The 22,881-nt window shown below is 36.9% G+C and overlaps 1 protein-coding gene across 1 annotated transcript; it reads right to left on the bottom strand.

The window, feature by feature from the left end:
• Nucleotides 1-591: 591 nt before the first annotated feature.
• Nucleotides 592-22,718, bottom strand: SELENOF (selenoprotein F). The gene is made up of 5 exons (XM_056498164.1): nucleotides 22,330-22,718; nucleotides 20,831-20,998; nucleotides 10,870-10,933; nucleotides 3,239-3,288; nucleotides 592-1,584 (listed from the first exon to the last, which is right to left on the bottom strand). Exons 1-5 carry the CDS (start codon nucleotides 22,399-22,401, stop codon nucleotides 1,453-1,455), a joined length of 486 nt encoding a protein of 161 aa, XP_056354139.1. The 5' UTR covers nucleotides 22,402-22,718; the 3' UTR covers nucleotides 592-1,452.
• Between the last annotated feature and the right edge of the window lie 163 nt (nucleotides 22,719-22,881).

The raw sequence follows: 22,881 nt of genomic DNA, 5'->3' as shown, positions 1-22,881 counted from the left end.
GCAGCATTTTTTACTACCAGAATACAGGGGCTGTCATGACACATGTTTTGGTTGTAGCTCATCTGCTGACTAACACATCACATGTCCCAAGAACAAATCCATGTTTGACTCTGGTAAGGCAGCACAAGCTGCAAAGACATGTACTTTTTATGTACAGATCAAGTTTCTCCAAAACAGTGGCAACCACTATTGTAGCTGTCTCACACTGAGTCATCTGGAATATCAGGAGCATATTCACAAGAACAGGAGTCAGCTGCACACACACTCTGTGACTTTCTAAGAATATTTTGGGAATTAAAACTCCAAAGGCTATGCCTGAAAAATCATTTTAGTGCATTAATTCTGATAGTTCAGTTTGGTCACAGTCCCAGGTTTATTATTCTGCTAAGAAGCTGATGATTTCTTCTCAAAAGCTGGGAATAAAGTCTGTAAATAACAGAAAAATTTTTGAACATATAAAACTATATATGAAGACAAAAACTGTGTACCACTTCAGGTCATAGCATAACACCCATCCAACCCAATCTGGTAAGCATGAAATAATTGCAGGGAACACTTATTTGCTAATTATACTTAAAACCCCCCCCCACATTATTCTTGATTACCATATTTATTAACTCTAAGTGGAAAAAACCCAACAAGTCTTAATGGATTTGACTCATTACCATACATACTGTCTATATTCCCTGTTTACATAAATTTCAACTGAGAAAGAAAAATTATACATTTTAAAAGAGCAGTTTCTAAATTAATTTAATAAACAAACTTCCAATAAATTTTGAAAGTTGGAAGGAAAGCTTTTTCAAGAGTTATAGCTCATGTTTTCTGAAGTGAAAACACTTGATGGAAAGCACACCTGACATCTGACTTCATACACCTCAGAGGTTTTCTATGTAGTCTTCACTAAAGTGTACTTACTAAATGTTTCACAGTATCAGAGCATGAGCTCCTCCATCAGCTTTCAAACCTGTGAATTAGGTACTCACTATAAACAAGGCTTCTATAAAAGGACAGTTCAAATACAAATAAAAGAGGGCATTAGTAGCCAAGTTTCTTTGGGAGATAGACTGCATTTGGTTCTAACTTAAGAAAGAGCAGCAAGCAAAAAGCATGGTAATCCCTTCTATTATTTGAAGCTCTTCAGTTTTAAGAGCATTTGTAAAAACAGACCTGATTATAACAAACTGAGATTTGCATAATTAACTTTGAAACTAAGCATTCTTAGTGATAAATGCATTAAGAGCTGAAATAATGTTAAGACAAGCTACTGTTTGTCAGCTTGTCAGATATGTGTGCTGAAGCTTCCCTTCTAATTACAAGATGTTTAGTACAGCACAACAGATATTTTAAAACTAATACAGATGCTGGAATGTTTCTTCAATTGTAGTGCACTTTGTCTGAGAAGATTACCATGACAAAATATGAAAAGGAAAGAGGACAGAAAGCAAGGATTTACAGACGTTCTAATTTTTCACTAAGAAATTCTTCCACACTATCTGTATTCCACTTGAGGATGCTCAGCTCTTCTGCAATGTTCCCACTGTCGTCCAGCAGCTTTAGTACAGGGTCAGAACCACGCACGTACTGGGGGAAAAGAAGAAAAGTCAGTTACCTTGGTTGGCAAGTGCATTCTCCATACTAACACTGCCCCTGTTCTCAAGTGATTTACATCAGTTCAGACTTCTGACTTGCATTTAATGTCAGAGGCAGGAAAGTAGAGGAACAAGTCAAATGAAGGGCGGTGGGTGTCAGAAACACCTCCTTGCTCTCCATGGTGCACTGCAGCAGTTAATGCATGTGCAGAGGGCAATGCCATTGGCCTGGCTTTGAAGGAGGGTATTTACTCCAACTGTTTTAAGTTACCAAAGCTAGTTTGATAATGAATGACTTTTCTTATATGATCAACAGCCTTTTTACCATTTTAGAAATTCTGGGTCACTTTAACAGGTCAAAGTTCTACTGTCAATTTCTAATGTAATCACATTCTTTCTTGCTGTGTTGTATCTGCTGCTACTGTGCTTTGCTGGTAACATAATTCTTCAGTGCTTCTTAAACCCACTAAGTCCCAAAATAAGTAATGCAAATAAAAGCTTTTAACACTATCAGAAAGCTCTGACCATTTAAGTTTATGGAAAGATTTCCTCAGGAGTATTCCACTTTGCTCAGCTGAGCTAACCTAGTTGGTTTTACTTAATGAAGCTAGTGGAACCTCTATTGAGTTTTCCAAAAGTCTTGTGAAATAAACAGATTAATTTGCACTTTTTTTTTCTTTTAGTACTTGATACCAGTTGTAGTCTAGACTGCTTTGATGTTCAATAAATCTACAAAGTTAAAAAAAAAAGAAACAGTCAGACATACAGAAGGAGAGAAAGCTTTTGAAAGAAACTGGAGGACACGGAGACATGAATGCGTGAGACAGACAGAGGAAATCTGTTTTACACAGAATCTGCTGTTGAGAAGACAAATCACTTATTGCAGCCATGCATAGCTATAAAGTAATTCCAGATGGTGCCATGTGGGCAATAAGATGGGAGCACAAGATGTGAGAATCAAGATGTGCATCTTAGAAGTACACTTGAAGTTCACACAGGATTTTAAGAGAAAGGTGAAGTCTTAGATTAGATCTTGAAACCAAAGAATTGTTTCAACTTAAGGCAGTGCAGTTTATGCAACTTTGCATATATGCAAGTCATAAGAAACAACATTCAGTACATGCATTTCTATAAAGCTGGATATCTGAAGTATATAGAGAAAAATCAGCACAATAGAACACAGCAAGGGAATTCTAAGAAGGAGAAGAAAAATCCAAGAATCACTGAATATATCGAAATGGCAACTCTGCAAGAAAACTAAGGGAGAACAAAACAGGAGAAAAAGAAACTATGACAGAATAGCTTGAGTAAATCCAAGATATCTATAACGTAAGAACAGAATATAAACATTCCTCAGATTCTTTTCCCATCTGCTGTAATAATATTTTTTTCTTGGATTAAAACCAGCCAACCAATAACAAAATAACCCAAAACCTCATAATCACCAAACAATTAGTACAAGTTACTGAGCAGTAAACAAATCAATATTACTAGTAGGAACTTGCAGTGATTCACACTGGCAATGCAAATATATGTTCTCTACTAAAGGTTTATTCGATCAGCAAATAGGGAACAATCAACAGGATTGTCTCCACCAAAGCTAGTTCTTCTCAACATCACAAACAAAAAGTTAGGCTACTACTTACCTTGATTTGCAGTCCCCTGAAGAGTTTTGGCTTATCACTCCTGACAAAAGCTACAATTTGGAGAAAAGAAAGAAAATAAAATTCTTCTCTAATTGCATAAAGTAGATTTATGTCAAATTAGTATTCTCCAAATTATTTTTTTTAATTATGCTTTAGAAGATATTTTAATGTTAAAATCTTAATACCGTCACAAAATTAATACTACTAAACTTATTCTGCCAAAGGCACATCTACTTTTGCTGGTAATCCAAACAAGAATTCTATCTGCTCGGATTTCCCTTGAGCACTACTGCAACTGCATAAGGCAGTTTCTGTGCACACACAACTGACAGCCTTCAGCAGACTGGCCCATATGCTGCTGCTAGCAAATGTGAGGAAAAGCGTTGGAGCCATCCAAATCTGGCTGAGGATCAGCTCTGGGAGGGAGGCTGGATGTGACACCCATCTCATCAGCACACTCCACACACGCTGCAGCTCTGCGGGGGACAGGGCACACAGCAAGCTGTGGGGAGAGGTGTTGTTCTGGTGAACAGGATGGCCAATGTTGTCTTGCAGAGATGAAAACCAGCAGGAAAACAAAGCTAGAAAACAGGAAGAGAAGCTCGTATTTCCTCTTCTCTTGACAGTCCTGAAGGCAGTGGGTGCCAAGGCTCCCTGGGCTGTCAGGCAGCCACAGGAGAGAAGGCCAGGTCTGGGGTGAACTGCACCACTCTCACTTGCAGCAGGGCTAGAAGGCATTGACAGCATCAGGCCCTGTCTCCCTACAGCACAGCCCAGCCCTTGCATTAACCTCAGCTCTGAACAGACAACATGAAGTATTACAGGACTAAGTGTGAGCATAATCTCCTACTTCCAAGCACTTCACCCTAATGAATGTCTGAGTTCTAGAAATATTAAAAATTTATTTAGAAAATAACAGTCCTCATTCCTCCTTTTCACAGTCAGGCTGTGCTAAAAGCTGAATTTAGTATCTATATTGACATTAAGTGGATTCAGGATGCTCCTGTGGTACGTCAGTAGCATCTCCCCAAGGATGAACCCTGTCAGTACAGACTGACTCCTACAAAAGTACCAGCTGCATGGTAAAGTTGCTTTTTCAAGGTTAGACAACAATGAATCTCTCACAAATTGCAGTGCATCCAACTGGTGCATGGAGATGAGTGCAACCTCAGGACTAATGTTTCATACTGCTTGACAAAGTGTAGTGCTTTCCTCAGTAATTGCAGAGATATCCCTTGGCAACTTTATACCTATCTTTACATTACCTCAGACAGTTACCTTAACACTTTCTCAGCATGGTTATACAGAGTGCACTTATTTTCTTCCCTCTTTCACCAAGCTCCCAGTACAGATAAAAATCATACACACTGCTTGCTGCACCAACTACTACACAATATAAACAAGGTAAAAAAATACCAACAGCCCATGGAGCTGCCAGATGTACCAGGCCCCTGAAGAAAATGAGGCTTGTCTTTATTCCTTCTACAGGACTATGCAGTAATACCATATTGTAAGCTGTGTATAACAATTTCAAATAGCACAAAATCACCAGTACTTGCTCACATACTGCAGTTCGATTCTGATTTAAACTCAAAGACCTATTTTAAACTTCAGTGTTTCCCATGCCCTTGTGACATGTTGTCTTGGCTGTCATCAAAAGTAATGTGCAAAAGAGCAGCAAAGACATTTTTTTTCCTTTTTTAAGTCCACAGACTGTTGAAGTCTTTCTGGAGAAATTTTTCCACATTTTTCTTCGACTTAAATCTAAAGCTGAAATCAGTCTCTAGGGCTTTATAAGAAAAGAAGCTTGTAAGAAGCAGTCAGCACAGTGAGTAACTAATTGCAAAATTGTAAGAGAGCATAGTAAAATGGATAAAGTTTCTGAAGTAAATCTGAACTCTGGAACTTGACTGTAATAAAAAATTGCCTTTGGGAAGGACCTCAGGTTACAGCACTTTAAGCTTGTAACAGGTGTGAGGATTTGTTACTTGAGTGACAGATGAAAGCTTATTTGGACACAAGAGATTTCTCTGGCTGGATGAACAAGCTCACATAAAGTGGGAACAGCATTAGGTGGAAGGAGAAAGTATTCTGTAGGCAGCATTACATTCTGCCACATTAAAAGTAGCTATTACACACTTGTATCAATGTCAAATATCTAAATCTTCTGAAAGTTGAAGCACTACAGAACATTTTTTCTGAAATTTTAGACAGCTGGAACAAAATTAGTTTCTGTTATGGCATATTTATTTCTAATGCTGATCAGAGCAACTTTCTGCATCACTCACTTGAATTTGCAATGCAACAAAGAAAAACACTCAATGGACAAATAACTTAATTTGTATATTCTGAATTTTGGAAGCTAAAATGAGAAACTCAAATACTGACATGCATTAAAAACACAGATTATCCCATCAAACACTTTTTTTTTTCTTTCCACAAAAGCAGTCCTTGAGTTGAATTAGCAGCCTTTGAAATGATGGGGTTAGGGAAGTCAGATGCAGCTACAGTGCATATTTAGGGACATATGACAGCTTGTTTACCATGGGATGTGGTGCATGTGCTCCACCTTCACATTGCTCCAACAATTTCCCCTCTATACCCTGACATCAACATTACAGTCCTGTATTTAAATGGTACTTGCACATCATTTCTACACCATTATTTAGCAGTTTGGTGTTTAATATTAAATCCTATCCAAGCTATCTTCCCATTTTATTCTTTCTGTAGCAGCTTTAGAAATTTTATACCACAGAGAAATGAACCTTTCTCTAACCTATCTGTGGGTGAGCAGGAGAGACATTTTCCACCAAGACTTGTGTAAGATGAACTCTGAGCTCAGTGCCATGACATCAGGTTCTGGTGAATTCAACACTGGACCAGAAGTCAGAGCTGTTCTCAGACAGCTTTGCAAAATCACTTCACCTTGTACTCTGAAAAACCATGAGCAGTACCAAAGCAATTCTCTTGGAAGGCACTCCTGAAGTGTTCCTGAAGAGAAGGGAGGATTGCCTCACAATCAACTACAGCTACAAGGTCAGAGAAGGATCAAGTGTGTATGAGCCTGGCCCCCACTAAACGGTGCTTTTAAAGACCTAAAAGCAGCCCTTACCTATGAACACAGTGCAATGGAGAACTCACTGCTATTGTTAAAATGTCCATTTGTTTCCATACAAAACATAGAGCTGTAATAAGAAAGTCTGTGGAAACAAGTTTGTTGGAATCAAATCTCAGAGCCAGGAGTCAAAGAACTGTGGCCAAAAGGGCAAGTCTGTGTGTATGCACACACACGCGTGCACTATTCTGAGGTGCAGCAGGACACAGCATAAGGGAACTTCCTGACCCAAGATGGACACGAACATCTCCCCAAGCAGAACAAACACAGAACACAACTCTATTTATTCTGAGTTAACTTGAATAAACAGAAAGCAAGTGTAACAGTACTTCAGATAACCTAAAGGGTAATCTGCTTTCTTGGCTATGAATTACCAGACACAAGCTGTCTGAAAAGAAGGAATTTTACTGGAGACACGAGTTTGTGTGTAATGGTGCAAAATTTTACATTAAAAAAGGCACAAAGGACTTGACCATACAGACTTGACCATTTTGTACCTGAAATAAATTTGAATTGAAAAACATTTTACTGAGGCATTGCCAATTATCAAGTGTTAAATCCATGAAAAAGAAAAGACACCAAAACAAAAGGTAGAGTAAGAGAGGGACATTTTATGAAGATGGGAAATTCCACATTTAAATGCCACCAATAGCAGAGCATTGCTAAGACAATTGGCAATATTTGCTAGAAGTGTGAATATGTAAATCACTGGGCAAGACAAAAGCATTAATGCCTTCCCTCAGACATTTGTTTTGGGGACAAATACATGCTCTGCAATTTTGAAGATGGTATGAGTCTGCTTCAAAAGTTACCATGAAAGCTGAGCAAAAAGACTGAAATACAGCACACAACAAGCACTTATTTACATTTTAATGACTGTAGCTTTGCACCTTTTGGGGACTTCGGTTTGAGATAAAAACTTGAATTTAAGAATTCATATGGCACATCAATAACTACTATTTGTAGTCTCTTAATCAAGTTACAATGCAGCTGTTCATGATTTTATAAAAAGCACCACATGCTTTCAGAAATGAATCCAAGACAGAGATCTAATCAAGACTGAAGAAACTTCAAAAAATCCCAAAGACAGGGTATTTTGTCTAAGCAGTTGGGCAAGAGACATTTCTGAAACTGAAGGGAAGTATTGTTTTATTTTGTGTGTCATCTGTTCACCAAAGATTATGAGAAAGCAATGCATGTCTCCCACTACAGTATCTGTATTTCTTAGCTAGAGTTTTAGTAATGCTTTTGTCTGTGCAAGATTTAAGGTTAATATAATTTTCTAACTTTCTTTTGTCAATTTTTATGAATTACAGATTAAAATAACTAGGAAATGAGTGATCTTACCTCATACAATACAATCCCATAGGAAATTACATTTGAGTAGCTAAAAGACTCCCCTTAACACTTGGAGAATTTGTGATGTAAGAGTGCTGACTGACTGAAATCAGAGGATTTAATGTAGCTGCACATTGCATGAGTTCAAGGACCTTGTTTCTAGAACAGATTTGCTGGGAGCACATCCATTTCTTAACTCACAAGGAGAGGTGAAAATTATTTTATTTAAAAAAAAAAAGAAATGAGAGAAACATGAAAGGAATGTTCAATGAAAAAACACAGTCTAATTCAGTTTTTTAAACAAACTGGAAAGAATGTAGGAGTCTAAACACCAATCTCCTATCTCATGGTGAACAAAACACAGCTGCCACTGAAAAGTCAACTTAAAACAAATATGCTAGATTAATTACTGACCCAGCTAATTCATTATTCTATTCCAGAGCCTGTTTTATGGATATCAACCAAAAACCATCACTGTGTTACCTGGTATAAAGATATTACTTCATCTATGAATCTTGTCACTTAGGTTTTTAACATTCTACTTTGATGGAATGCTTTTAAATGACGAATATTTAAGAACAGTTTTATACAGAACAATTTCAAAATATATGTAATATATAGGAATTAATTTTACAGTCCAGCATTTATAATAAAGCAATTCATTTTTAAGGAAAACTTACCAGTAAGAATATTTCAGTACTGAATTTAAAAGGGGCATACAGAAATGTGGTCTGTTATCAGACTTCTCACAAGAAACTGTATCTGAGAAACCTAACAGGCATCCTTGGCCACATTCACAGAAGTCAAATTTAGTAGTTTGGTGTGACACTAAATAACATCCAGTGTGGTGTGATACAAACAACAACATCCAATTCAAGACTGATAATCTTGCTGAAGACTTTTCCAACCTTTTGCTGAGGACTAGATTTTTGTCATCACTTCTTACTCCTTTGCTTTCCTAATATATATACAAATATATATATATGCAAATATATTCTATATGTAATGATTCTCACATTTCAGACACATGGGTATATTGAACAACTGTTTATAGCTAAAGATTATATAACCAGTAATTTTAAAAGAAACTTTGATAGAGAAGAACTGAGCAACCACAGCTTCTTCCAATTGTGTAACTTTTACAAACCTTTATTAATTCAACTGATTTCAATCCTTAACTATTTTAATATGTGAATCTCATAATAAAAAAATCCAACCACAACAAAAAAACAACAAAACAACATTGTTAATCCTTTAGCCAAATAAAACATAATCCAGATGTAGCCTGAGACACATCAAGTCTGTGGGACCAGCCAAGTGACAAAACAATTTACACAGGTACTTAAAGGTCAAGATTTCCAATTACATAGAGGAGTAACATACACTAATCCATGTAATTCTAATATATACACAGCCCTGCAATTAACAATGCCATTTTGTGTGTACTCTGGGGAGAAAAACCAAACACATCTAAACAAACTCTAACAAAGCCCTCACAGAAGCTATGGGAAAGGATTCAGTTATTTGTGATGAGACATTGCCAGTGAGGCTACACAGTTCAATGAAGCCTTCAAAAGCAGCAGCGTGACCTTCAGGCAACCTAACTTCCATAGCAAATGTCCAAGTGAAAAGATGAAATAAAAACACTTCTTGAATGTAAATGTCGTAAGATAGAGACATTAAATACTGTTTCTGTTAAAAGTTAAAATATAGGACAAAATCTGGGTATTCTGAGATTAATATTAGTGTGAAAAAAAATACAGGCTGAAAGAATATACTCCAGTGCTTTTAAAAATTTCTATTCTTCTAATACATATCCCATCTTCCAACCTCTTCTAATACCCTAGCTGTAAATTTGGTTAAGCTTAGATTGAGTAACTGCAGAAATTGGTGATGAAACTGCAAAAGAGAAATTTAAGTTCACTACTCAGTCATTTTCAATTCTTACTGTACCAAATCAAAACTGGTGGTCAAAATAGAGAGCCTTTTTAAAAAACAATGAAATGTATCCAGCCACTTTAAAAAGTAAAGATATATGATTAATGGAATGGAAATATTTGAGGAGGTTTAGATAACCAAGAATTGAAAGGAAAAAAACTAGTCACAATTTTCAAGTTTTCCTTTTACACCATTCCAAGTCTTTGGAACATGTTTCAAAGTGTGCACACAGAAGGAATAGAGGGCCATTTCCTTCAAGACCTGCACATGAAGATAACTGAGGACACAATGCAGGCTGGAGTCAGGCTAAGAGGTTAATTTTTCCTTCAAACCTATGGCTCAAATGACATCTTAACTGAAATCCAGAACCATAAAGCAGCAGAGTGAGTGGGCAACAACAGTTGGGAATGTTTATGTTTGTTCATTTGAAAGTCATGGAGATAATATGGACTCCTGTGCTAAGGAAGTTAATCTCCTCAAGTAGGACAAATCATATAAAGAATTCTCATTTTGACATTTTATACAGTGGAAAAGAGGAAAGAGCTTTGCTCTGGCCTCGTAGTCATTCAACTCAGCTGTGAGGGCAGAGGTGGCAGGAAAGGATATAATGCAGGACAACACATGTAAATTGTAACCTGATTTAAAACCCCTTTTTTCCCACTGTTTGTCAGCCAGGCTTCAAACAGGGAGGTATTAATGCTTTCCACAATAGATAGAGACATGCAGTTTGTGCAATTTTAAATTCTAAAGCTAGATTAGTACTCATGTCCAGCTATGTCCAAAGTACAGTATTAGGGAGTATGGTATTAGGGTCCTCAATACAGGTAAAAAAAACCAAAATAACCATAGTACTGCTACCACCTTAGCACTTCCCTAATTTATAAGAAAGTAGAGTTTGAAATTTTTCACAGATTCTTTTCCTGCAGCTTCCTCCCACCAGACACTGATGGTACTGATTTTTCTTTCACACTACTGTATTCCATTCCTGCTAGTTGACTGTCATTATCCACTGATAAAACAACTATATGGCAGGATCTGTGAAAATAAAATCGTTCCATAAGTCCACAATATAATTTAATCTATCAATTACTGGAGACCAGTTTATGAGCCTCAGGTAAATGCAACTTTACTGATATACTATACTGAATTTATGACTACTTGTAATGTACTTAAAAGTATCTTTTGTCATTCAGCTGTGACAGTATGTCATATTTGAAGGAATACTAGAGGCTTTACTTACCCTGGACTTGAGGGAACCTTCCCAATTTTCATCCACATACTTCTAGGACAGCTCCTGCATAAAGCTGTAATAATAAACAGATGTCATTAATGACAAAAATAATCTAAATTACTAGTTTATTTATAGTGTCTTATCTGTTGAACTATTTTTCTTTGAGGAGACAATATGCTACTCAGTTGTGCTAATTACAAGTAAGATCCTAGACAGAATCACAGATCCAGACCTGTTTCTGATTATGCAACAACTGGCCATTCACTCAAGATACATGATAATTTTCATTCATTGTACTAAAAATGTAAAAACAAACCAAAAAAAAAGGATCACTTGAGATATACTGTTGGTGTATGCAAAGTTTCATTTAAAAAAATGCAATTGGACATTAAAATGGGAATTATGGATTAGTAACAGGAAAACTGTATCTTCCTTCCCAAAGATACTAACAAGATCTCATGAAATGAAATTTTAGTTTCCACTTTAAACCTAACTTGGACAGTGAAATACTTATAATAAAGATAAGGCAGTGACTTTAAAGTTCCTATTTGGGCTATTGGTTGATTTTAGTTAATTGTGTTTACAGAAAGAGGATAGATCACATTAACAGGCCTTAGGTGAAGTAATATGTACAGGATGGGCTAACTTGAATACTTGCACTTAGATATCAATCACTTCTATCAGCTAGGCAAGATACTCAGATTCAATCTTCTTAAAATACAAGTTAATTTCAATTTTATATAATATCTAAATTTAAAACCCCTTCATCTAATTATCTTGCATACTGTCATATTTTTAGACTATTCTGTGATTTTTTTTTGCAACATGCAAATGATTCTATAGTTTGCTGAATCTTAAATAAATTAACAACAGATTTTCCAGCTACTAAAATAGAACTTCATACTCCAAAGTTAGGCCTTTTAATATTGCACATAGTATATATACTATGTATATAACACTGTATACAAAATCACATCCTTCTAAGCCTTAAGCCCCCACTGTTTATAGATAAGCAAAGAGAATGAGCTTAATTTAAATTTTTTTATTTAATTCATTACCTTCCATAGACAATTAAAACCTCTGCTTTCATGTTCTTTTAGACAGTGTTTTCATAACAAATGTGCAAATCTGGGTATAGAAAAATATAACTTTACTGAAATTATATAAATTCGTACTTCACTTAAAATATGAACCGTGAACACAAATAATTTAAACTAACCTTCATGAACCACTCTGAAAAAGCAAACCACACATGATATGACACAAATCTTAAAGACAATTTTATTAATGTTCTGTCATCTATCTTATGGAGGCATTATAGACAGCCAGAAATATATGTTCATCTCTGAGGATTCAAATTCTGACTTGGGGCCAGCTCAGTATTTGCTGAAATACTATGAATTAGAACACAAGAAATACTTTAATCATTCACAGGGAAATTACAACTTCTCTCTTGGCGTTAACTAATCAATAATCATTACTTCCATGGGAAATTGAAAAGAGAATGTTACACTGCATTATCTGTTCAGAATAGTATCTCAGAAATTTGCTTAAGTACAGATATATTTTCAACTAAACATTGTATTTAAGATAAAAACCTAAGACTAGACTGCTAAAACCCAGAAATACTATGAAACAATACCCACGAGACCCTAAATACCAGACTTTTAAAAATCTTTTTCACCACCCAAATTAAGGTTTTAATTAAAAAAGGCAGTGATAAACAGCTCAGATACTAGCTTGCATAATTAAAATGCCTCTGGAATTAAAACATGAAGTAATTACAAAGATGGAGGAAACATGGTACAGGAGTTCATAAACTTCACTTACCTTGTCTCTTTGTGATTTAAAAACAAATGCTCAACAGTTCTATTGGTAATCCTACATTTAGATTTTTTTTGCACACTCACTAACCCACTGAACATTTATACTGATTTCTCTGATACACACAGTTATCTGCATTCTTCTATCAAGAAATCAGTATAAAGAAATAGACAAAGGAATAAACAGCCATCTAGCTAGTTAATTAGCTATTTTATGCAAGTCTATCATAAGCTAAGTACACTCACATTTAGGACAACAGTAAAAGTATTTTTGAGCATTTTTGAATTCTCATTACTGCAAATTATTCTTAGTAAATTTTCCTTCCAAACAAGAATTTGTATGGCACAAAATCACTGTAGGAATCTAAAACATGTAAGACATTTTGTAACTACTCACTACTCCTAGTTTGTAACTTCTGGCCAATTTCTGATAGAAATTTAACAAAGAAAACAGCTCAATCAGTGATGTCTCAATTTTGAGCTTGTAATTCTGCCATAATTGAAACCCAACTGTTCTGGTACAAAAAGGTTTAGATTCATGCTGGGACAAACAGCTGCTTTCTCAATGGCTAGACCACAAAAAAAGAAGAATCAACTGGCTTCATTTATAACTCTAAACAAAGGTGTCTTTTGCAAAAACACCCAGGTTTATTTGCATCACTTAGCCTACCACAAAAGCCTAGTTGTTAATATCTACCATCTCATTGTGTCCAAAACAGATGTTCTCCAAATTTCCTTGTGAAGGCAGTCACTGTGTTCAAGTATTAATAAGAATGACATGTATCATTCAGCATGGAGGCACACAAACATCTCGAGTCAGTTCATTACACAATGCTTAACTCATCAGCCAGTTCATTCTAAAGTAATGCTTCACTTGTTTTAGTGCTCATGAAAGTGAGTTTAGTACTAGAAGCAATGAAATAGACTTCCTAACTATTACTGGTGTCCATGTTAATATCCAAAACAAGTGCTGATTCATGTCTGCATCTATATAAAGACCTTAGCTTTTTGTACAACATTCTAATAGCATGTTTTCTAAGGTTACTGGGACAATATCTGAACTCTTCCCTCATCTTTTCCAAAGCACCAACTTGAGCTCAGTTTTATTCAAAGGTTTTTGGAAAGCATCTGAAACTCTTTAGCAGTTCATACTGATGAAATCAGGATGGCTCTTCACAATTAAAAAGAGACAAATTATTGGTCTGCTTTAATTATGAAGGAGGGTGCTAATTACAGCAGAGTAACACCTTTTTGCATAAGAATTGTGCTAGTTAAAAATATGCATTGTAAAAATAAGTAACTTTAACGTACACAAAAGAAAACATTTCACCTGCTATTAGGAAGAGAATTGAAGCAAGACACAATTCCAGCTGTGCTTCATTTATACATTGATATGGTATTGTTACCACAGTTACTCATGGTGAAGACTCCAGGAGAAAAGTGACATTCCTGCCACATAACCATGAATGTTTACAAACAAACAGGCATTCAGACCACATTGAATTGCAAGAAGTGGTATTGAACAGAGATTGCTCCTTGGCAATAAAATTATGTTAGATCAAAGGTCACAAAAAAAGTTTAATAAAATTCAGCAGTTATACCTAATTTTACTTCTATGACATATATTTTGTATGCTGCTTTCTTCTAACTATTGATTGGGGTGACCCTGCCTGACACAGGTTACAAGGTGTCATCCAGGCTGGATTTGTACAGCTGTTTGTAATCAGCTGTCAGTACCAGCATATCTTAAAACATGAAATAAAACAGGCTGTTAAGGCAGAGCCACAAAAGTCAACAGCTACTTTAGGGTACCTGGATTCTCTCTGATATAACTGTAATGTCCTCTCCAAATATCAAACAATTTATAAAATATCGTTAAGTTCTGAGAACAAGCAGAAAAGCAAACTTATGACTACAGCTAAACCTCTAAATTTCTCACTTGCCTCAGGTACAAGATTATCTTCCACTAAATCTTTAGTAACAACTCTCTCCAATGTAAACAGTGTTTTAATGAAATTCACTGCAATTTTAGTTTCATATTATGATATAAGCAGGTCTGCAGAAGACAGCTCCTCATCTCCTATTGACTTCAAAAACTTTCAGAAAAAATATGGATGTTTATTCTTAATGGCCAAAGTTCCTTGTTATATGCAAAATGGAAATACTGAAAAAACAGGTAAATTATCTATTTTATGAAGGCATGCATCTTCATTTTTTACTGTGTTCCATTGACACACTCAGAAAGCAAAACAGGTTAATTAATACTTGTTCGTCTGAGGAATTTACAATAAAAGAGATTTTGTTGAAAGTTTCTTTTGCATTTTTCCTAAACTGTTCTAACCAGCAGTTAATTTGTGACTTTTACTAGGAAACTAGTCTTCTAAACTAGAAAACTTTAGAAGAATATACACTGAGCTACAAACTATAAAATATTTTCTATGGGACAGAATGCACTTATATGGACAACTCAAGGTTTTCAAAATCACTCCTGTCTTTCCTTTCCCTGAAGGCATAATATGAGTAACAATCTGTGGGTTAACAGAGAGGAGTCAGAAAGCCTCACTGCCAGGAACATTTTGAATTACTGCTCTGTAATACAGAAAGCCAAGAAAGTCATTGCTACACACACACATCATTCTGAACTGATGTCATCAGTAAATTTAGCAACAAAGCAACTTCTACCACTGACAGCTCATTATCCTGTGAAGGGAGATACTAACTCTAAATAAGAGTGTGGAAACAGAGTCTAACAGTCAAAAACCCGTTTTGTGGATCAGTGCTACTCCTGTGATTAGTGGATATGTATTACAGGCAAGTTCCTCTGAACAAAGCTGAGCAGAATCTAAGTTCTCATTTATTTGTGGAGAAGGAAATTCTGACTGAGTATAAGGGTGAAAAAAAGTCACAATGATGGTGTTTAAGCACTAAAATAATTTACCAAGGATGACTGTATAGTCTGTGTTCTTGGAGATCCTCAGACCCTTGAGATTTGCTTTGAGTAGGACACTCAAAGAAGACTTTTTATTCTGTACATACAAAATATAGTTGTGCATTACTATTATATTCTTCAGTATATAGAAAATGTGTCATCCATCACTACTTCTGGTGTTAAATGACACCTGCCTTGCAGGATTCTATAAACATTTATGCTGTTTAAATCCAATAACCATCGAAAAGCTCCAAGCTAGCTTCTGCTCCTGGTAGCCTATTTTTATTAACTTTGGTTACAGCAATGTTTGGTGTAAGTTAATGTGAGCAACAGATCTGGCACAAGGGTGACAGAGAAAATGGAGAAGCTGAGCAACCACCAACTTGAGACCTCTGGAGCTGTCACGAGGAATAGGTGGCTGAATACCGAGTTTGAGTGGGGGTGGAGAGCAGAGTGGAATGGAGAAGGGTGGCAGAAAAAGGGCTCCTATGTACAGGCTCTCACTTGGACCTACTGAGAATTATGCAAGCGAAAACGTACAGACAGCAAGTTAACAGGTCAAGTTTCAAGTCTGGACTCTACCATCTGATTCTATCTAATCACCTAGTCACCTCTAGAAGTAGAATCCCTGAACATGTCTTTTATTTTCCAGTCTGTGTTTTTGTTAAAAAATGAAGCATCTTAGAGTTGCAAAGAAAACAGTGAGAACAGATCTGATGAGATATTTGACCTTGTGCACTTCATTAATTTTGACACTTTTCCTTTTTTAAGTTTCTTCAACAAATGTAGAGTCAAATGCCAGTACTTTATCTAGATGAAGGTCAGCCTTAATTAGCTAAAGCTTTTCCATTGACCAGCAGATGCACATCAACGACTGAAACTCACATTTAACAAATTTGCACTTTTAGTCTCCCTAACCTTTTTTTTTTTTCACTGATAAGATCAGATAGAGCTCTTCCATGGGTAAGGCTTACCCTATTACAGACAGATAATGTATTTTATCTTAGTTTATCTGACAGAGATGAACACTTGGTGAATCTGAGCCAAACAGAAGGCAGTAAATTTCTGTCTTAGGCATTGACTAGTTACTTGCACCTTCCTTATCTAGGACTTCTTGTCAACATTAATTTTCATTGCCAATAACATCATGTACAGAGGGAAGGGAAAGAGTGTACATGGTAAAGTTCTTCAGAAGGACATCCACTGCAGCACACTTTTAACACAAGGAATGGTTGTGACTAATATTTTGAAGCAACAGTACTGGCTTTAAGAGACTTTCTCAATTAGAGAGAACAGTATAATCTCAGATCCCCTAACTTCCCTATCAATACAGCCCATAAAATCATTCCTGTATCAAATATCTGGGACACTTAGTTAAAAGCAAACTTTGAAAGGAAATCATATGACATATTAGTCTTAATTACAAAGTTCTGATTATTTCCTTGAATGTCAAATAAAATATGTTGTCATTGAATCACACTATTTTTGAAGTCACACTTGCCAGAGAACCAATGAATTTGAACCACTTTTGAGTATCATGTTAGAAATAAGGAATACAGCGAGGTAAAAATGCAATTTGATTTTTTACAAAGTATTCAAGACACTTTACAAGACACATCAAAAGACAGAAAAAGATGTGGGTTTTGAGAAACAGCTAGAAGAAGTAAACTAAAATTCTAATTAATTTCTGTAAGCATTGATATGACTTACATCTCTGAGATGTCAATGAATTCTAAGCTGTTCTCTGTTTTTAACCATTGAGTCAAAAACCAGAAGTTCCAATGAGAGTGGAAATACTAATGTTAAAAGCCTCTGGCAGAACAAGAAGGCAGTCAACAGCAATTTGCGTGTAGCACTTTAATTAGTGTAATGAAAAGAAAAAGAAACAAACCTGAAAAATGAATGTAAATTGGGTCACACAGGAATAGCCTGAAGCATTAAAAGCACTTCAAGTTATTCTACTTCCAGCAATTATTTGAGTTTTGTAAACTATCTTTTGAGTTTTAAAATGTAAGTCTGAACAAGAATGTCACCTTATTCCTCCTTATAATTCGTAAGAGCACATTTAAGAATTCTGTGCATGTAAAAGGGTGGAGTTTTAAGAAAGCTTTCAATTTGTTTTGTTTTTTGTTATTTTTTTAAAGAAGCACCTAGTCATGACATCTGGTGTCATGTTTTCTAAGTCACCAAACACTAACATTACAATACAACAAGTTCAACACATATTAGTGAGCAAAATATATATTTCAAAGCTCCATTTAGATTGATAACTTTTATGAGTTGTAGCAACCCTGCACAGTGCAACTGTGAAATTAAATGTGTTGCAAATTTTATCACAGAGTTGATTTTTAAAATCAATTTGGATTTTGACATGCATATATTGTTGAGATAAATCTAAGATTGCAATATACAATTAATGGAATATGCTTATAGCTATGTCTGAAATAATCACACAGCCTAAGTGAAGCTGCAGATGGAGTGCAGCTATTTTCAGCTACTGCAAAATATGGACAATCTCTCCTGCTACTACAATTTCACGCACAGTTAGCTTCACCTCCATTTCATCCTTCTATGTTTTACACACCAGCAGTACTCTGCATCTGACAGACTGAGACTTAAAACTTGCAGCTGTCTAAAGCAATACTGTTTAAGCTGGCTTCTGAATTAGTGAGACTGCATACAAAATCTCTAGAGGCGGAGAAAATAACTAAAACATTTTTTCATTTTACCTACTGTCCAATTATGAAGTAATTAAAATATTTCACTGGACAGGTGTCAGCAGAAGTTCAGAGCAAGAATAGCTCATAGCTATTTTCCACAATTCACAAACTACTGGACCAATAACAAGAGCAGGATTAATAAATACACTTCTTTCAAGGCTAAGAAACAGTTCAAATCTGTAACCATCTCATTTGAGGTTGCACTGATACTATGCAGCATGAAATATTTTTAGGCCTGAGGGTATTTCACAGATCATTTATGAAAAGCAGAATTATGTAAAAATTCTCAGATAGATGTGCTATTACCTTTAATTTAAAATTCTCATTTAGAACTCGGGCCCAAGTCATGCAGTAAACTAACTCTTGCTTTCCCTATTTCTAGTATTTGCCATGTAATTCCAAAGAGAATAAAATTAAAATCCTGAAGCATGTCCTGGAACTGCATTAGCTGGCAAGTCTGTTTGTAGCACAGACAACCACCGTGCTGTGTCCCTTCATGGGAAGCAATACCTGCTCAGGTAATGAGCCAGCTATGTCACGAGCTGGGATCCTGGTTCGGGGAAGAACGATTCCTGTACTTGGAGGATGTTCAAGCATGGAGTCACAGCTTTAGCAAAACCCAGAGCACCACTGCTCTGGAGCTCAGCAACATGCTAGGCTGCTAATCACAAAGCCAAACATCTTACATTGAGATGCAGGTTTTCAAAGTAAGATGAAAAATTCCACAAGCAAGAGGGTTAGGAAAAAAAAGCCTTTAAGAACTTTTAACATTCACTTTTTACTATCAAATTTTCATCAGAAAGATTTCTGTGGCAACAGAGAAAAAAAACAGGGAAAAGGAAAAACTATAGCAAAAGGCATCATTCAGTTTTCATAGTCTGCATATCTAGCACGAAATTCTTGTTTAGCAAGAAGCTACTAAAAATTATATTGTTAATTTTTATGTAATAGTAAAATCTCAAGCTCAATTACAGACATCTGTTACAACCAACACTATGTTAAAACACAAGTCAATTCAAAATGTGGTGGTTCTGAATACAATCTGTTAAGATAATATTAAGTCTCCAAACACTAATTTTCCATGGGCTAGTCCTCAAGAGAAATTACTGAATATGAGCTAAAAAAAATGTAAACCTCCGAACAAACACCAAATCTGAAATATGCATTTCAGACTTTTACACCAGGACAGGAAGCCTTGCTGCTGCTGCCAGCTCAACTGTTACTGAGCCTGCTGGAGACCCTTTCTATTCTGCCACTCCCTGTTAGTACATTTGGTTAGACTTTATTCTGAAACTTCAGGTTTTGTTTGTATGCCTATGTACAGATATGTACATATTTATATATACATATGTATGTACATGTAAAAGAACTGTATATTTCCCCAGAGCCAAACTTTTCTTTATAAGGTTCATATATCTAGAAAAGAAAAAGCCTTACATATCAAGTCCCATAAGGATTGCATTGAAATATTACTTTGTTAATGCATAAAATTTATAACTTAAAGTGTGCCAATATTAGGAAACTACTAATTTAACTATGAATTCTCTGCAAATCTCAAACATACGCTTCTTGATACTTAATATATTGTACCTAACACTGTAATCAGTGTTTTTATTAAAAATTAAAGGCAGACTTTCTTTTTTAAATATTAGGCTGAATTTAATTGACAGGACAAACTTGCTAGATTTCCTCATTAATTTCATTAGATCAATTATTTCATTATCTCCTAGCCATTAAAAATAATTTCAGCACCTCTCATCCTTGAAACCTCTACTTTCTTTATGATTGATTTGTCTTCACTATATTCTAAAACACTCTTAAATTACCACATATTAGAAAACATACTCTTTTCAAGAACTCTAAAAATTCCTCATTGGTAACATACCTCAAGGAACACAGATATTTATCTACTATAGATAAAGGAAATGTTTTGCCTTAAATGGATTGAAGCACAGCATGAGCTCTGAGAGAGATCATTCTCTCAAATAAAATATCCAGCTCTTCTCACTGCTGCAGGACGGATTTGAACAGTCCTGCTTCTGTCAGGTTTGTGCCACTCCAGGAGCTGACCTGGAAGCTGCACCAGCTTTTTGCTGCCCAGGACTGAACTAAGCTATCCTGGCCATTATACTATGGGCCAGTGACCAAGCAGGAGCTGTCATCAAGCACCTCTCTCCTTATCCTCTTCTTCTGCCCTCTTCCAATCCCATGTACCTTCCTTTTAAAAGAAGCTGGATGTAGTTCCCAAGTATGGCCATGCCACACCAGAGAAGGGCTGCCAAAGAACCAAAGATGCCCCTGTTGGTACAAGGGCATTATTTTACATCAGTATGCCAAGTCTGCAGATCTAGACCCCGTAGATGTATACCAGGCTATGAGTAAACGCTGCATTTTCCTCTTGAAAAGATAATCCAGATTCTCATTCATTTTTTTAAATGAAAGGTCTCATAAACATGAAACGTTAAATTATTCCACATGGGATTTGGTCCAAAACTCACCTTTCTAGTTTCCAGCTGAGCTTCTTCTTGGCAGCACTCCCTGCAGAACGGATCCAACTGATTCAGATTGAACTGCCCAAGAAGATTGCAAGAACTGCACAGCAAGTTACTGGAGAAGCCCAGCTCTCTGCAAGCTTCTGATGACAACTGTGCTCCATAAACACTTACCTGAAAGTCAATACAATGTTACACTTAGTATTAATTTATTTTTTTAAAGATGACTTTAAATGCTGCCATGACTAGAAAGAATGCATTAGTATCTTGTGACTGTTTTACAGTACTGCCTAAATGGTCAGCCCAAGGGTTCAAACACCGTCCTACTGAGAAGGGTCTTAAATGAGCAGGGAATTCCAGACACTCATAATATGTACACTCCAAGGTATCAGACATAAGGCCAATACTTTCCTGGGTTTTTTTTTTCGGGTTGCGTGTGTGTGAGAAAGAACCAACCAAAACACTAACTGTATATGAAAGCAAGTAAAGATTTGATGCCTGAAGGGGCTACCTAGAACAGAGTAAAGTAGGTGTTTATTAAAAAGGCCTTCAAAGGACACACCTTGGGCAGTACAAGAGCCTGGCCGTGGCTACACCCAAGATGGACAATGGATCACACTTTTTCACACTTTTATACGTTTTGGTCCATTTACACATTGGGGTTAATTGTCCAACTACAGCTCCAGGTTATGAAGTTTCATACTCCCAGATTGCTCTCCTCAATTCGCTGTTGTTTACACTTTTGGGGCCTGAAGCTGCAACTGTGTCCTTGGTTCTCAGGCTGGAAAAGGATTGTTTTGTCTAATTAAACTGTGGAGAGTACTTGCTTACACTTCATATGAAGTTCAGAGTTACATACTACTGCAGTACAGAATCTGGAAAATATGAAATCTAGAACTCAAGTCATCAGGGTCCATTACATAATAATTCCTCACTCAAGTGGTTTTCGTTAAATAGCAAGCTCAAAACACCTTGAAAATAAAACTCAGGATAGGTAAAGGAAAAATAAATAGGAGAAAGTCTCTCTCCCTCGTATTTTTACTCATTTTTCAGTATCTTAACTGTCATATTTTCCTGAAACAATAAATGCACTAATCATAATAAATGTTTTTGATTGGGACTAGAAAAAACCCTTCACACTTCAAAAAAATAATTTCAGACACTTAGCAAGTGATGCACCTCATTTAATCAGCATTTCCTCTTTCAAAACTTTGGATCCAAATACACGCTATAGTGTTGCTTTGTTTTCACACCAAATAATTTACTACATAAAATAAAAAAAGGCAGCACCAACACAAACTGTTTTAGGAAGAAGGCAGAAGCAGAGCCCAGCCTCCGACATAGAAAGCAAAAGAAGCGGCCACGGCCGCAGGAGCGGGAGGAGGCGCCCGCGCCTCCCGCACCAGGACACGTCTCACGCCGCCTCCCCCGCCCTCACACCCGCTCGTTTCCCAGGAACTGCAGCCGCGCTCAGCCCGAGCGAACGCGCCGGATCCGGCTCTCACCGCCTGCAGCCCCAGCAGCCAGCAGAACCAGCGCCGCCCCAGCGCCCCCAGCTCGGCCGCCGCCACCGCCATCTTGGTGCCGGAGCGCCCCTGCCAGCGCCGCTGGGGGCCGCGGAAGGACCTCGCCCATGGCGGGTGACCGACACACCGCCTGAGCGGGAGAGCACAGACTTGCTTCCAGCTCGCAGCACCACAAGCGGAAACTGCTAACCCAGAATGTCTTACAAAATTCTACAGCAAAGATATTTTATTCTGTTCAGAGCAGTGCTTCGCAGCGACGCTGTAGGAACTGCCATTCCCCAACGCTGGTCCGGCATTGCGGAAAGCACCCCGACTAAAGCCCTTTCCCCTTTCTCTCGGGAGCTGCTGCCAAGCGGCGCAGCGGCCCCAGCGCGGTGACTGACAGCCGGTCCAACCAATAGCACCGTGCTTTCCCCGCGGGCAGTGTGCCTGCGCCCAACGGCGTTGGGCGGATGGGCGGGACTGCAAGCAGCGCTTTCCAAGCAGGAAGGGGCGCCTGTAGGCGGGACATCGCCCCGCTCCGGCGGCTCA

The sequence above is a fragment of the Oenanthe melanoleuca genome, chromosome 8, assembly GCF_029582105.1.
Source record: "Oenanthe melanoleuca isolate GR-GAL-2019-014 chromosome 8, OMel1.0, whole genome shotgun sequence".
NCBI lineage: Eukaryota > Metazoa > Chordata > Aves > Passeriformes > Muscicapidae > Oenanthe > Oenanthe melanoleuca.
The sequence above is the reverse complement of the archived record's forward strand: the minus strand, read 5'-3'. Positions and strand labels throughout refer to the sequence as shown.